At 39.5% G+C, this 17,347-nt stretch overlaps 1 protein-coding gene across 2 annotated transcripts in view; it reads left to right on the top strand.

The window, feature by feature from the left end:
• Positions 1 to 15,232, top strand: part of CDK15 (cyclin dependent kinase 15) — a 130,679-nt gene extending 115,447 nt beyond the window's left edge. For both annotated transcript variants that reach the window (XM_069983300.1, XM_069983299.1), the window contains 2 exons: positions 12,149 to 12,269; positions 14,825 to 15,232. In XM_069983300.1, the coding sequence (XP_069839401.1) occupies positions 12,149 to 12,258 (110 nt within the window). In that variant the 3' untranslated portion in view covers positions 12,259 to 12,269; positions 14,825 to 15,232. The remainder of the gene's footprint in view (positions 1 to 12,148; positions 12,270 to 14,824) is intronic.
• Positions 15,233 to 17,347: the final 2,115 nt, after the last annotated feature.

Here is a 17,347-nt window from a genome sequence, read left to right on the forward strand (position 1 = left end):
AACACTAGGTCTAACTTATGTATATGATAATAAAATACATTAGGTCTGATAAAAATAACAAAACACAAAATAGAAGAATATATCATACAAGCAAACAGTCAATCTCCTGCCAAAAACAAAAGCTAATTTTTTAACTTTAACCTTCTAACTAACCTTCTGCTTCCCCGCAATCTCTTGGAAGGGAAGAACCACTGTTAAAAATACTCAGAAAAAGACTATTTTGAAAGGTCCAGTTTCCAGCCAAGACTGAGCTTATATCTTTTGGCTGGAATTTGGCTATAAATGTCACTTTTATATTTTATAATATAATGAAATATTAGAGAATTAAAAGTTTAGTTCATACTGTATTTGTTGGCATGGATAATACTGTGCAAGCTTGGAAAACTATAATATATAATAGTAGACACCATTCACACCATGTTCTTATACAAGCTGTTAGGGGGCCTCACCATTACTGTTATGGCTATTATCTCACTTCATGAAATAGAAGGAAATCTGAGTTTGCCTCCTGTAAATATTGAATAGACACAGAGTAGTAATCATGACAGTGAAGGACAGCTCTATCTGCATTCTTCTTCACTCCTCAGACAGCCACAGAAGGTAAATCTACACTGACAATTTTATAAAAAGAAAAAGATAGAATCTTATATGAACCTGCCTATCTGCAGAGGGAAAAGGGGGGCTTCACAGCAGGAGGGAGTTTGACTTTCTTTTCTACATATAGGTTTTTTTTTCCATGCAGAGTTTAAATTATGCCTGATAAAAGGAGTTTCGTAGACATGCGAGTTCTTTCAAACCCTCCTGGCTTCCTCCCAATTAAATGAGGTTTGTCAAAGCCATGGGGCTCTGCCACTGTATGAGAGGCGGACAAGCAAATCCCGCGGTGACATCTCCAGTCCCCAAGGGAACAGATGAAAGTGCCTGCAACGGCGTATAGGAACAGAAATGGGGAGAGAGAGAGAGAGACAGAATAGATATAAATACAGAGGTACGAGAGGAGAAAGGTGGAAGCAAAAGAGATATGGTGAACAGGCAGGACGAAGGTATCGAGTTAGAGAGAAGATGCTGAAAATATCCAGAAACTAGGGAGAAAAAGTGTGGGAAAAAAAGAGACGACCACCTATATACTAACATAATATCGGTTGAAGTATTATTATTATTATTATTATTATTAGATTAAGTTTTTTTTTAATTGAAAAAAAAATTAGGTAAAAAATTATCACAATCATCATTATCAAATAATGGCGGTTTTTATTGAAAAGCCGGACATTTTTTTTTCACTTTAAAAACATAGCCTAAAGGGGTTATCCATCCTTTGGATTTTTTATATAATGAAGCCCTGCTGGAGAACATAATAAACATCTATGCCACAGAGTCCTACCTCTTGGTTTGGGTTTTCCCATTAAATATGTTAACACCCTGAACACAACCCAGCGTCACAACCCTGTGCCCCTTACTGTGTTAGTGATTTGCCTTTAATATAGTTATAAAATAGCATTGATTAATTTATTTGTACATTTTATAGTTGGTCCTAATTTATTATGGAAAGCCCAGGGAAGATGTTTGATTAATGTTAAACTAGCCATAATAGTGCTATTTATTGTAAGATCAGTGGAAATTTGGAGAATTTTATTATAATTGTATATAGTAAAATTTTTGCAGTGATGGCTTCTTTGAGAAGGTTGGTCTACAGCATGTCTTCATGTTCCTGCAGATTCTCCGTTCCTGCAGAATCTATACATGCAGCATTTGCCCCATTTGCTGAGTTTACCCACCACTCCAAGACCATTTTACTGCAGTTTTAAATACACTTTACTTCACACGTATAAACTGAAGGAACATGGGAGAATGCCTATATTTGTATATACATGAATGGCACACGTTCAGCCATGTGCAGTCATTCTAGTGAGTACACAATGACAGTAGAGCACATATAGTATGCTGCGCTTGCACTATGTGCACTATGGAGCAAGGACCAGATAGGTGAACCCTTGTAGCCAGACTATTGGCATTCACATTGGCACTCGCATATCAGTCTTAGCTGGCACAAGAATGACTGGTGCTCAGATTACACATGACTCATGGAGTTCTGTGGATTACGTTAAGTAGAAGAAGAGGTTGGCACTGGAAAGCACAGCATGCAAATTATGGCTCTAAGAAAGTGAAAAGTAAAAAGGGAAAATGCAAAAAGGAAAATTGGCTGCATCATTCAAGCGGTTGTCCAGGATTAGGAAAACAAATCTGTTTTCTTCCAAAACCAGCGCCACCTCTGTCCTCAGGTTGTATGTGTTATTACAACTTGGCTCCATTCACTTAAGTGGAACTAACCTGCAATACTGCAGACAAGCTGAGGACAAGGGTGGTACTGATTTTGGAAGAAAACATGTTCTTCTAATCTAAGATAATTCTAAAATGGTTTTTTTTCTCTAATCCTGAATAACCCCTTAAAGGGAACTAGTCATGATGATTTAAGGTTCTGAGTTAAAGTAATGTTATTATGAAGAATGCTGCAGGGTTTCCTGCCATGTAAACTGCTCCTTTGCTGTTGCCTCAAAAATTTAGTTTTACTCCTCCCCTCCCTGCATGCAAATCAGGGCTAACTAGTCATGTGGGCGGGGTCTCTCCCTCAACTGGTCACAGCTCCCAGGCTGTAATCAATCCCATCCCACGCCTTGCTGGGCATGATTGACAGGCCTGCAACAGCATCCAGAGGTGGGATTACAGTACAGAGGGGAGTGATTACAGTCCAGGGAGCCGTGACTAGTTGAGGGTAAGACGCCGCCCACATGACTAGTTATCACTGATACAGTGCGGAGAGAAATAAAACAACATTTTCGGGGAAACAGAGGCAATGGCAAACAAGCAGCTTACATGGTAGGAAACACTGCAGCATGCTTCGTAACATCAATATTCTAACCTTAAATCATCATAAAATACAGAATATTTTAACCTAACATGCTATTTACACCCAGACACCAGTGTTAGGCTACATTCACATGTTCAGTAGTTTTTAGTACCATATATGATCTCTGCAATTGTCCGGAATCTTCGTCTGCAGTCGTCAACAAAAATCATCTGTATTGCTTCCGTATTGTATCCCTAATCTGTATTTTTTTTTTTGATTAGCAAAAAATGGGAAGGTGATAGAAAGGTTTAAAATTATTACTCAATCGTATTTATATGAACTTGCAGACGTTTCATCTGTAAAAATTAGGGATCCACAATAATGACGGACACTCCCATAGGCTTCTTTGGGACAATCTGTGCTGCAATGATGGCCTGTACTCCTAGAGTTTGTCAGTAATGCGGATCTGTAAACTTACGGACAGTGTGAAGAGCCCTATTGAAAGCAATGGGACTTTAAATTTGTCCGTAATTGCACATCCGCAATTACAGACACAACTGCGGAGCCTGTGAATTTAGCCTAACCCCAAACTGATCATATAAAAAGTGAAGGTATTTATCAGTGTTGGCTCAGATAGTGGCTAGGCAGTGGGTGAACGCAGCTTTCTTCATATTCTTTTAGCCAACACCAGGATCTGACCAGCTGGACAAAGTCAGCGCCTTGTACCTATTGTGTTGCACTTTCTGTTCCATTTACATGCTTAGTTCCTTTGCACAGGCATCTCTCTCCATTGTCTCTGAAAGTTCTTTTGTTTAGATCACTCTTCATTTTACTATTTCTTAGATCCTCAGTTGCCGGGGGTGCACTAGCTCTCTCACAGAGCTCTGCGTAGTCACTTTGATTACAAATTTTGAAGTGACACCATTATACACATAAGAGTTGCACTATTTACTTAGTAATATTTAGAAGTCCCACAGAGGTGAAGCCTTTAGTCAAAGATGTTCCCCCAGCATTGCATTTGGCCAATGTAGCATTCTATATGTTTTGGTGGTTTTTGCCTTATTTAAAGCTATACAGCTCCACATTTTGCTAAAGTGTTTATTATACTGGACACAAGAAAGCACAGTTTTCTCTAAACTATGTGATCAAGAACTGAGTTAATAACATCTTGCAGTCTGTTAAAGCTGTTATTTGAGTCATGGAAGCTTGTTTCAACATTTTCTTCCAGCATGCACAGCTTACAAAGAACATTGCAAGCAGAGTAGGTTACAGTCGACTAGTCATGTGGCTTTGTGTGTCTTGTTTGTATCACATCTGTCTAGTTGCAGCTGTACATGTGCATACAATATCACCAGTATTGGCTTCACTATGGCAACAACTGATACAAAAGGAGTCTTTTGGAAGCTCTCAGGTCTCGATTACAAATTCAAAAAAACAACTTGAGTAAAGTCATGGAAGGAAATGGAGAACAATTGCCAACTGAAACCCACCCTACTTGTTCCATCCAGAAACCAACATAAACAGAAGGAAAACATGCAAAGTCCATTTCCAGGTCTGATTTAACTTCAGGACCTTAGGCTACAAAGTGACAGCTTTAATAACCCAGAGTCCAGATCTGAATCATCCTGCAGATACTGGACATATTAAATTGGACAATGGTAGTAAGAATGAAACAAAACGACTGTATGTCAATTTGTTATCACTGTAATAGTAGGTAGTGCCGAGCCATAGTTATCTTTTGTGTTATTGAGCACTATCACTATGCAGAGCAGGATTTGTTCCCTCCGTGCTCCTAACCCCAGCGCTCCTATTGAGTTAATTTGCATTTTTTTTTTTAATATCATGAAAATGGCGGAACTTACTAGCATCAGAGAACTGGCACTAGTTAGAGGAGTTCAGCAGCCACCGGGAACTATCAGCAAGTTCGTATGCAAGAATCTGCTGATACTTTCCCTTTAAGGAGTGATTTTTCATCTTTTGCACTCCTCTTCTTTATGCCATTTGCCTTGTGGTAAAACTGACATGTTATCTACATTGTTCAAATCAGTACAATTACAATGATACCCAATCTATATAGCTTTTATTTTACTTCTTTTAAAAAAAAAAAAAAAAACTATCAAAAAATAAATAATAAAATGCCATTTTAGAAAGCAAGAAAAAAAAAATCGGAGCGGACTTCCAAAAATCCGAATCCAATCGGATTCGGACTTTTGGTATATCCAAACCGGATCCCATACCGGCCGAACCGGTTCGCTCATCTCTAATTTTAATGATGCTATTTTGTTTTATATTTAGGACTGTAACATTTATACATGAGATGACATGAAACTTAGAAACGAAAATATAATGTGCTTGTGAATTCTGACATATAATAATTAGAGATGAGCGAACCTCAAGCAAGTCGATCTGAACCCGAACTTTCGGCATTTGATTAGCAGTGGCTGCTGAAGTTAGATAAAGCCCTGAGGCTATGTGGAAATCATGGATATAGTCATTGGCTGTATCCATGTTTTCCAGACAACCTTAGAGCTTTATCCAAGTTCAGCAGCCCCAGCTAATCAAATGCCGAACGTTCGGGTTCGGATCGACTCGAACCCGAACCGGTTCACTCATCTCTAATAATAAATATTTTTTAAAATTTTCAATTATTTTTTTATGTAGATTTTTTTTTATAGATTTATATATATTTGTAATTTACTTCTATTCAAAAATCCATTTTCCAGTACTTATGAGCTGCTGTATGTCCTGTAGAAAGTGGATTATTCTCTCCAGTCTGACACAGTGCTCTATGCTGCCACCTCTGTCTGTGACAAAGGACTGTAATGCAACAGTCCTAGCCTAATGCAGTTTGCATATAATTTGTATTGATCTTTTTACTCAATGCTCTTTATTTTGATACTTTGTTGGATAATACACAAATTAAAGTTGCTTGTATATAAGGCTGTTGTCGGACCAATAGATAACATTATCAATGCTTACAGAAATATGTGTAGCCCCAGTGCTGTGCCCTAGTTTACAGAGGAGGAACAGGGAGCCAGAAGTCACCTGGGGTTATGCTTTTAAAGGAGAAGTCTGGCAAATTTTTTTTTATCAAAGTATCGTATTGCCCCCCCCCCCCCCCCCCCAAAAAAAAAAGTTATACAAATCTCCAATATACACTTATTATGGGAAATGCTTATAAAGTGCTTTTTTTCCCTGCACTTATTACTGCATCAAGGCTTCACTTCCTGGATAAAATGGTGATGTCACGACCCGACTCCCAGAGCTGTGCGGGGTGTGGCTGCTGGAGAGGATGATGGCAGGGGGACACTGAGGGACACAGGGCATTGAAGGGACACTGAGCATCCCTCTGCCATTATCCTCTCCAGCAGCCACAGCCCGCACAGCTCTGGGAGTCGGGTCGTGACATCACCATGTTATCCAGGAAGTGAAGCCTTGATGCAGTAGTAAGTGCAGGGAAAAAAAGCACTTAATAAGCATTTCCTGTAATAGGTGTATATTGGGGATTTACAATGCAATACAATGATGTAATAAAAATTTTTCCAACGGTCATCTGTGGACATTTTATCCTGGTGCTCTTATTCTGTAACCCAATTTGGCTTTAGGGTACTATTACACGGAACGATAATCGGCCAAATTGGCCCGATTCGATCGATTATCGCTCCATGTAATAAATGCAATGATCAGCAGATGACAACGATCATCGGCTGATTGTTGATATAGGTTAGACCCTATTTTTGTCGGGCGCCGACTGCGCACCGCTAAGTGTAATAGCGGTGCATGGCGACTAACGATATACATTACCCATCCACGTTCCAGGGCTTCTCCTGCCGTCCGCTTCTCCCGGGGTCCCGTGCGCGCTCTAGCTTCACAGCGGCCTGTCAGCTGATAGGCCGCTCAGCCAATCACAGGCCGCAGCGGTCCCGGCCTGTGATTGGCTGAGCGGCCTACCAGCTGACAGGACGCTGTGAAGCTAGAGCGCGCACGGGACCCCGGGAGAAGCGGACGGCAGGAGCAGCCCTGGAACGTGGATGGGTAATGTATGCCAGTTTAGCAAGGGCTGCAAGGACATCGGTAACGATGTCCTTGCAGCTCTTGTCAAACGATTATCGGACCGTGTAATAAAGCCAGTAAAAGAGCAACGATCTAGCAGATCGGCGCTCGTTTACAGGTATTATCGGGCCCTGCTCGGCCCGTGTAATACCACCCTTAGTCAGACCAAGGGCCACTTGTTAGGTATGTGTTAGCAAAGAATGATAGTGCTGATAAGATATGAGGGATGTAAATGCAGAGAATAGATACATCCACAGCCAGACTGAGCCGCATTTGGTGATAAGTGATCTCTTAATTAAGACGGTGAGCTTCCACAGAAGGAAATACACAATATAGGAAACAGCACGTGAAATAAAGCCACTAAGCACAGAAGATAAAAAATAGAAGATGAAGAGAGTGTGAGAGACACAGAAGATGCCTTCGCTCTCCGGCAATTTCTTATTAACTCAGAATCTGACAGTCTAATTACCTCAGGAGCCTCGTGCTCTGAATAAATAAATATGCAAGTGACTGCTTGGAATAGGGAGATGGGAGATTAGCCGCCTCGACAGGCAGTCAGGGAGAAGAGTTTATTCTCAGATTGCAGCCGCACACTGCTAGAATATCTTCTTCAGCTTAATGAGCTGCCTTCAATGTACACAAGTTTCTGGGATGAACTGATTTTTCACTTTAAAAAGTTTAGAGCTCATCAGAACACTTCATTCATAGAAACGTAGCTGCCAAGTAGATGTCGCCCCCTCAGCTAGTGTTAACCCTTTCAATTCAGCTAGTTCAATTCAGCTGGTTCAGATATATATACACATATATATATATATATATTGTGACAATCTGGGGGTTACTCACTTGCTGGGATCGCCATCTCCTGGGCCTGAGACGGTTGGCACATCACAAATTGCAGTCCAGTCAGTGCTTTATGCTTTATACGGACCTCAGTCAGCTTTATTTATCCGTTCAAATAACACAAGACATAGGCAACACTGCCAATAAAATAAAACCTGGGCTGTCTAGCCACTGACTAACACATTACAGCTTCCCTAGCTGACTTTCTGAGCCTACTGCTCCACTTGACCAGGTACACTGGTCTCACCCAGACTTCTTGTCTGCAGCTCCCACAGGCCTAGTGCTGCCTGTTCTCCCACACTGGGAGTCTTCACCTGAGAGCCCTCACCTGGGAAGCTCTGGAGTCTCTAATAGATCCACCAGGTGGTTTCAGAGCCTCATTAGCTCTAGGGCTGGAGTGGAGTATCTGGAACAGGAGCTTCACCTGAACTCCAATTCCCACTCCAGAGGCATAGAACTGCCTCTTACAGCCCCACCATGCCACAATATATATATATATATATATATATATATATATATATATATATATGTGTGTGTTCCTACTGCACATACCCCGTGCAGTAGAATTGTACATATACGTTCCTATATACGAGCCCAGCTGCCTTTCATTAACCCCTTAAACGTTGCAATCTATATCTATAGGTAGCCAGTGACAGGACAAGCTTGTACCGACAAGTAGTAAGTGACTGGACGATTGTACCGACGGACAGGGGTAAGTCACTTACCTCCGTCCTGGCGGATTTGCATTCTATGTATAGAGTCTGCTATCAGGCAGGCTCTATGATATGGCATAGCATAAATCAGTATATGCAAGCTAATGATTGCATGTTTTAAAGTGAATTAAAGTGTTTAAAAAAGGGTAATAACAAAAAGTTTTTAAAAGTGTAAAAAAAACCTTATATAACCCCCCCCCCAGTAAAAGTTGAATAAACCTCCTTGCCCATTATAAAAATAAAAATATAAATAAATAAACAAATAAACATATATATCATAGGGTGCAGAATTGTCCAATCTATTAAAATATAACATTATTGTTCCACCACAGCGAGCGGCGTAAGCGGAAAAAAGAACACACCAGGAATTTTTTTTAATTATATATCAGAAAAAATTAATAAAAATCAATCAAAACTTTTCTTTTACACTAATATGATATTAATACAAACTAGAGATCATGGTGCAAAAAATGACACCCCAACCAGCCCTGTAGGTGGAAAAATAAAAGCCCTATGGCTCTTAGAAGGAGGGAGGAACATTGCATTAATTTGACCCGGGCTCTGTCTTGAAGGGGTTAAGGACTACAATAATTTTCATTTTTTACATTTTCCTCCTCAGTTTCTAAGAGCCATAGCTCTTTTATTTTTCAACCTACATGGCTATTTTGGGTTCTTATTTTTGCAACATGATCTCTAGTTTTCATGGGTACCATATTTGTGTGGATGGGACGTTTTGATTGCTTTTTAATAGTGATGAGCGAATACTGTTTGATCAAATAGATATCCGATCGAATAGTAAGGTATTCGATCTATTGAATGTTATCGAATAGTTTGCCGAATATTCGATAAATATTCGATAAGCATTCAAATCCCCCAGCTTCCGTTTTTTACCTCCAAGTGGTCGGATAGATGTTTTTCAATAATCAAATACTTGTTCCCATAGACTTTAATGCGATCACTATTAGCTCATCACTACTTTTTTTTTAGTTTTTTTTCTCTGATATATAATGTAGCAAAAAATCATCAATTCTCCAGTTTTGCTTTCTTCTTTTACACTATTCACCATATGGGAACAGTATTGTTATTTATTAGATCAGACAATTGCGCAGGGTACGATATATAATATGTTTATTTTTATGTGTTTCATATATAAAATGGGAAAGGGGGGTGATTTAAACTTTTGTTTGGGGAGGGGCTACGTCTTAGCTCCTGAACTCGCTTCATAGAGCCTCCGGACCTTCTTGTGTACCAATACGTCATAGGTCCTTAAATGACAGGCTCCCATGATGTACAGGTATGTCATGGGTCCTTACGCGGTCAATAAAATGCAAAGTGAATGAACAGAAGAGAAAACTAAATTACTTTAGTATTTGGTGTGACTGCCCATTGCCTTTAGCATCAGTTTTTCTAGGTAACTTACACACAGTTTTTGAAGAAGCTCAGCAGGGGGGTTGTTCCAGACATCTTAGAAAACTAAGCCCAGATCTTCTGTTCTGCTCAATTCCTTCTGTCTTTTATGTAATCCCAGACAGACTTGATCAGGGAGGCCATATTATCACTTCCAGAACTCCTCACACTCATACACTAAAGCTAGTTCTCAATCAGGCATCGCACCATTTTCCACACCTGCCTACATTTTTGCACAGTCCTGTACCAGCTCATTTGTGAACATTATTTTTACATTATACAGATTTTTGTAGTGTATCAGCTTTCCATATCTACAGCCACTAAAGTTGGTATCGTGCACACCAGGACTGGTATCACACACAGCAGTTTTTGATGCAGTTACAGCTAAAGACAGAAGTGGATCTATTAGGAGGGGGAAGTATAAGCCATTTCCTTTACACATCCCTTTACTTTTAAGGGTAGATTTTCACATGCGCGTTTTGATTTTCACATGAAAATCATGTGAAAATCAAAACGCGCACGTAAAAAACGCAGCAAAAACGCAGCGATAAAAACGCAGTGATACGGTACGTGTGAAAGCACCCTAAAAGCCACTTCTAGCTTCTTCTTCTTTTTCATTACACAGGGCGATATCTGCCCGGTGTAATAGGACCCTATCAAGGACTCCCTAGGGCTGCATCCAACTTCTGCAGCCACCTGAAATCAAATGCTGCACACTCCGGCTTGGACAAACCTGTGCATGCTAAAGATTCGCTCATTTCTAGTAAATTTCTCTGTAAATCCACATAAAAATTAAGTGCAGATTTTCCTCTGTTAGATAACTGCAGAAATGCAGCAGCAGAATCATGTGACACCACCAGTAGAGCTTGTAAGCGTTTTGCACATTGCTTACATAAAACCTTTCATATTCTCTGTTGGAAATTGAAAGAAGCAAGTTCTATCTAGACACTGCAGAATGACAGCTCTGCAGAAAGCAGAATTGTAAATGCAGATCTAAAATATGCTACTGGGTGTAAAAAGAAAATGGCACCATCAGACTTCCCATCAAGCTATGCTTCCATTGGAAAAGCTTAGAATAAATCATTAAGAAGGCCTTACATTATCCTAGAAAGGTTTTCCCACTAAGACAGCCCCTTTGCATATACATTATAAGGGCATATGGCTCTGACTTTTTCTACATGCAAATACTTTACATAATTTCCTTAAAAAAAATGTTTTCTTCATAAGACCAGTAAATTTGTTTAGTTGTAGGTAGAGATGAGTGAACTTGTAAAAAGGTTCGCCGAACTTTAATGTAAAGTCCAGGTTTGTGGTGAACCAAATGTTATACTTACCGTACTCCACCGGGGTCCTTCTTCTCCAGTCCGGTCCCATCGTCTTGTCCGGTGAAGGCTCACTCACAGCCAATACCAGGCTGTGGTGCTGTCCTGTCCCAGTCAGCCTGTGCTTTGTTGAGCGGGCTGTCATTCTTGTTTCAGGAGTGACAGCCCGCTCATCCAATCACAGGCTCACTGGGACAGGACAGCATCACGGCCAGTGATTGGCTAAGCGGGTTGTCACTCTACAGACAAGAGTGACAGCCTGCCTGACCAATCACAGGCTGTGGAGCTGTCCTGTCCCAGTGAGCCTGTGATTGGCTGAGCGGGCCTTCACCGGAGAAGACGGCGGGACAGGAACAGAGAGCCACAAGAGGACATCGGGGGAGAACAGTCAGGTGAGAATACCTTTTCTAACTTTTTTTTTTAAGATGTGTGGCTGCAATTCACAAACCTGTCCAAAATTTTCAAAAAGTTTGGTAGAGAACCAGACTTCTTGCAAAGTTTGGAACGAATCTGGGTTCGTGAGGCATCTCTAGTTGTAGGCTATTTCTTTAGCACACATAATAGCAGACCACAGCTGGATGTATCATATTGTAACAAATTATAACAGTATTGCACTCACTTCCTTATATACTTTATGATAACTATATGGTGACTATTTATTATAGGAACTGAATATGTGAGTACAGCTAGAGAGAGGGCAAAGTATGTCTGTCATCCACACCGAGCTGCCTGTACTGAGTCTACATGGACAACATGTCAAGTTACTCTAACTCATGTTATTGTATGCAAAAATTGAGGCGGTTGGACAAGTTAAGGTTGGCAAGTACAGCTTGCTTATAGGTATCGGTAACCTAAGCCAATGTTCAGTAGCCAATGTTTCTTATAATAGGGTGACAACCATAAAAGTGTTGTAGATTTAACTAGATGAACATTGGATACAAGCTGACTCTGTATGTACTTACTTTCAGTGCGGTCCGTATTCACTGTACCTGGACTGAGTCTTAAACCAGAAATCCGAGATCTGTTTATCCCTCATCGGAAAGTTTCTCAGACAGCCACACATCATAAGCCATGGTGAACATTACAGAGGTGAGTCTCCATAACTCATAGCTTTGTTATTGTGGGACAAACACTTTAAAAGGGTAGTTTAGCAAAAAAAAAATCTTTCAAATCAACTGGTGCTAGAAAGTGCCAAAGATTTGTGATTTACTTCTAAAAAAAAATCTCTAGTCTTCCAGTACTATTAGCTGCTGTACATCCTGTAGGAAGTGGTGTATTCTTTCTAGTCGGACACAGTGTTCTCTGCTGCCACCTCTGTTTGTGACAGGAACTGTCCAGAGCACTAGCAAATTCCAATAGAAAACCTCTTCTGCTCTCCAGACAGGAAAAAATATAGCACTTCCTGCAGGACATACAGTGGCTGATAGGTACTGGAAAACTTGATATTTTTTAACAAAAGAAATTACAAATCTCTGGCACCAGTTGCACTACCAGGGCTGAACTACCAGTGGTGAACTACCCATTTAATACATTTATTTATGTAAATTCCAATTATTTGTCAATATTCATTATCTAGAGACATGTTAAACAGAGCAACAGAACTTTCTTCACATTAACCTGTATCTCAGTGTCTGCCAACATGATTAGGCAAGCTTGTGTTAATGATGTGTTTTGTGCAATCATAGTAATATAGTGCAATTTATGTCACAATTTTAACAAAATTGCGGCAAAAATTGAATTATTTTACTGCAATTGCACAATTATAATCAAATAGCCGCAAAAAAAAAACATTTATGCAAACTTAACGTTGTGCCTTACTTTTTTCATAAAAGTAACCATAAGGTAACAAAGCATTGTTAAATGCTTAAATATTATGTATTCCAAAATGATTGGTTGAATCTTTTTATTACTGCATAGACAAAGCAGTTAAATGATAAATGGAGGCTGCATGCATCTACAACTAGAGGGAGCCCAAGAGTTTACTGCATACTGTTCACACATTGAACTCATTATGTACACTGTATGCAGTCAGCTTCTTATCTCTTATCTCCCTACAGTGACTGCTAGTGGCCAAGAGTTTATCATTTATCTATGCAGTGAATTTGAAAGATGTATGAAAAATAGAACTTGCAAAGATTCAGAGTGAGAAAATGTGTTTTTTTTTTTTTGTTTTTTTAAATCTATTTGCATTTTATCGGGTCACTGGTCCACAGAATGCAACAGGAGAATCATTCCACCTATTTTTCACCAAAAGCAAATCACAAAATCGGTTATTTCAACAGTCGATCCCAATGGTCAAGTAATCAATTAAACAAAAATCACGTGAAAAATTTCTGCATATCCCACCAGGAACCTGATCTTTACTTCATATAGAATATGATTTATCAGCCACATAATAAGATTTCCTATGTATTATATCATCCAGCTAAAGAAAGGGGATATTGCTGCCTGTATGGGGTTCATTTTTGAGAGGAGGACACAGCTGGATCCAATCCTGGGAAATTGGGAAAGGTTTTCCAGGATTGGATTTAGCTTTTCCCAGCATCTTGGAAGGAGTGGCAGGGAGAAGAAAGGCAGTCGTCTTGAGCGGAGCACTGATCAAACAAAGCACTTTGCTTCGTTAAGATGAGCAATTCACCCATCTCCACATAATACCATTGCCATGAAGTAAGACAGCAGTAAAGATCTCCCCTGTCTTTACACCCACAGTTCCCTCCACTCACAGCAGACACTTCCAGCTTAGAAGAAGGAAGCCGCACAGAGACCTCACTGCTGCCAACTGCAGTCTCCATTTCTTAAAGAGCCAAAACTCTATTACTAAATTTGTGAGGAAGTGCTTTATGCAGAGGAGTTGTTCACATTGTAAGCAATCAGAATTCTATTGGAAATGTATGGTGGTTAATGTAAAGCGCTTTCGTTTGTACAGTTACTTACTTAGATAAACACAGGAAGTTAGCAGCCTGCAACAGTGTCATGTGATCTTCACGTTATCTCACATTTTTCTTGAGGGGTGGGGTGATCAAAGCAATAAATTTGAGCAGGAAGTAAACAGTTCAGCTTGATAAGGTTTTGGGCTCTTGCAGTCAATGAGTAAGCTGTACTTTTGGTTTTGTTTGTCTTTAATTTACTCTAGATCGCTTACTTATGAGCCTCATCACTGTTCAAGTACTATGGTGATAAATGGTTTTGTCTTTTAAAGAGGTTCATGTCTGGGATCTTTATGCCTGATTAGTTGCCTCATTGTTGTGTGATACCTTAGGGTATATGCACACTTCGAGCGGATTCCGTGTCAAAATGTGCGTGGAATCCGCTCAAAATTCCACACAGTGCAAACGGCAGAAATTTCTGTCCGGATTCCGTACAAAATCTGCGTTCCCCTCAAAGAATTGACATGTCAATTCTTTGGGCGGATTCCGCTTGAGGATTCCTATAGAAGTCAATGGGGCTTAAATTCTGCTTCAAATTCCAATTGAATTCCACTCGAACTCCGCTCCTATTTTGCCAGAGCAGAAAAGGAGAGAGATTTTAAGCAGAAATCTTTCCTCTTTAATTCCTCACTAAATCCGCGAAAATTGCTCAGTGTGCATATACCCTTACATGTTTAATGCTTTTAAATCCTCCTTTTCTTTCCTTATTTTATCTAGATGGATGTTCAGCCTCAAGCTCTGTATGCACCCGTTTGAATGTACCAGCCTTCCATCCTTCTTTGCACACCTTCCCCTACCCGCTGCCTTCTTGTTACAGAAGCCATTAAGAAACAAAATGGAAGAATCTTGCACCTTACGGAAAGATATACCCTGCTTCATCCAGTTCCCCATGGCGGGAATAATTACTTCTGCTGAAGCTTTGCTGCTTTTCTATAGCAGAGACTGTCTGGTAGAAACAATGTTGATCAGTAGTACAGATTTTTCTTTGGAATAACATTAATAGAAGAGGTCTCCTCTACCTGTAACCGTCAGATTATGACACCTGAAAATAAGACACCTGAAAATGTTCACTTTTTATTGGATCTAGTACTGCTGGTTAACATTTTGCTGTACATTGATATAAGACGTCAAAATACCGCTCAATCATATAAAATAAAGTTAGATATGATACCAGTTCTTTGTTGTGCCTATTTTTTTATTGGATATTATATTATACAAACAGATTTTGGTGCATTTTCTGGTAAGTTGCTCCTTTAGGTTCAAGTCCATGAAACATTGCAAAAATGTATGTATGAATCCTCCTTAAAGGCAAATTAACAGCAGCCTCTAACCTTCAGGTATGCTCCCACAGAGATGGGGAGGCTGAAAATAAAGGTAATTTTTCTTATCTTCATCATTAGTGTCACTGTCATTATATCCTCTGTTTTATTAAGACGTAAATTTGGCAGTTTGGTACACTGGTGGCGGTAATACAGCTCTGAGTGCACCAATCTGCTGCACCAACACAGAGCTGTCTCAAAATTCATAAAAAAGCAGGTGGTTGGGGCAGATCTCTGTACTGAGGTCTGTAGTCTCGTGACCAGTACGCCAAACCGCCTAATTTACATATTAATCAAACTAATTATTTAATGTAAATGATGCCAAAGATGAAGATAAGAAAATTGCCAGCATCCCTGGCCCTATGGGAAAACAACAGTAAGTTAGAGTCTTACCTGCAGGTAGTTCTCCTGTACATGACTGTATTATGACTCTGCAAAATCTCTAAACGTTAAAGTGTACCAGTCATTATAATTTTCAAAATCTAAATCAGCGGTAGATGTGATATAAAGCAAGCTACATTCATTATTTTTTTAGTTATCATGCTGTAAAACAAAGCTATACTTACTTGTATCCAGGTCCAGTCTCCTGATGCTTTATAGTCTTGTGCTGGTTGAAAAAAAGATACTAAACTCATGAAGTCCCGGCCAGTACAGAGAGTCACAGCTCAATGGGGGAGATTTATGAAAGGGTGTAAATATACACCTGGTGTAAACTGCCCACAGCAACTAATCACAGCTCCTCTTATATTTTACCAGAGCTGAAAGCTGAGCTGTGATTGGTTGCTGTGGGCAGTTTACACCAGGTGTATATTTACACCCTTTCATAAATCTCCCCCAATGTGTCCATCAGTCACATGACTGCGTTTAGACTCTGGAAAAACAAACAAAGGAAGTGCTGTGTTTTCCATGATAAAAAAATAAAATAAAAATAATAATGAATGTAAATTGCAAACTTGCTTTATGTCACATCCACTGTTTTAGGTTTTGAAAGTTATAACAAGTACACTTCAAGCTCTGTACAAGCTCAAAAATGACTTTTGTGGGGGTCTCAGGAAATGTGTTTTTGGGATAATTTTCGAGCCTTGAAATATGGTCATTTTTGGAATATATTTTTAGACTTTTGAGCTGTAGCAAAAGCTGTACCTCAAAACCATCTTAAGACATGTTTTTGCCATTGGCGATATTTTGGCATCTAAATGACTTAAAAGAGCCCCAAAAGATAGCCTTACTGTATGTCTATATGTCTGCAGTTTCATACATTTCTAGCCTATATATGAATTGGACAGAAAGTAATTATGTTGTTACAAAATTCTGACAGCTTTGCTTCTTGTGGAGATTACCATATGTGCTGCCCTACAGCCTCTTGCACACAGATTCTAGGTGGATGAAAAAAAGATGTATATTTTTTCTTTTATATTTTTGAATCCACTGTGGCAGATACTGACAATTTTCATGGGAATTGTCAATAATCTAATATATTTTCAGGAAGCTAAGGCTGTGTTCACACAAGGAGTTTTATTAGCGTTAATTATTCACTTTTGCAGAAATTTTAATGCTATTTTCTGCAAATTGTAGTAAAATAGCAGATTTTTTGCAACGATTTTTACGGAATCACAGCAAAAATAGAGCTATTTTACAGTGACAGCACAATTCACAACAAAATAGCATCAAAACTGCAGCAAAAACGCATAATTAATGCTAAATAAGTGTCATGTGTGAACACAGCCTCAATCCTCTATTATCAGAGGAAGCAATGATTGGGTAGGTCCTTTATTAACTTGTTTTATGCTTTTCCACCAAGCCTGTGTCCCTCCTTATGCATTTGCTAAGGGACCTAACTGTATATGTATGTATATGTACAGTATGCACAGCTGTTTAAGATAAAAACTAGTAAACTAGTGCTGAGCGAGCAATAAAATGC

Source organism: Dendropsophus ebraccatus, chromosome 9, assembly GCF_027789765.1.
Source record: "Dendropsophus ebraccatus isolate aDenEbr1 chromosome 9, aDenEbr1.pat, whole genome shotgun sequence".
Taxonomy (NCBI): Eukaryota; Metazoa; Chordata; class Amphibia; order Anura; family Hylidae; genus Dendropsophus; species Dendropsophus ebraccatus.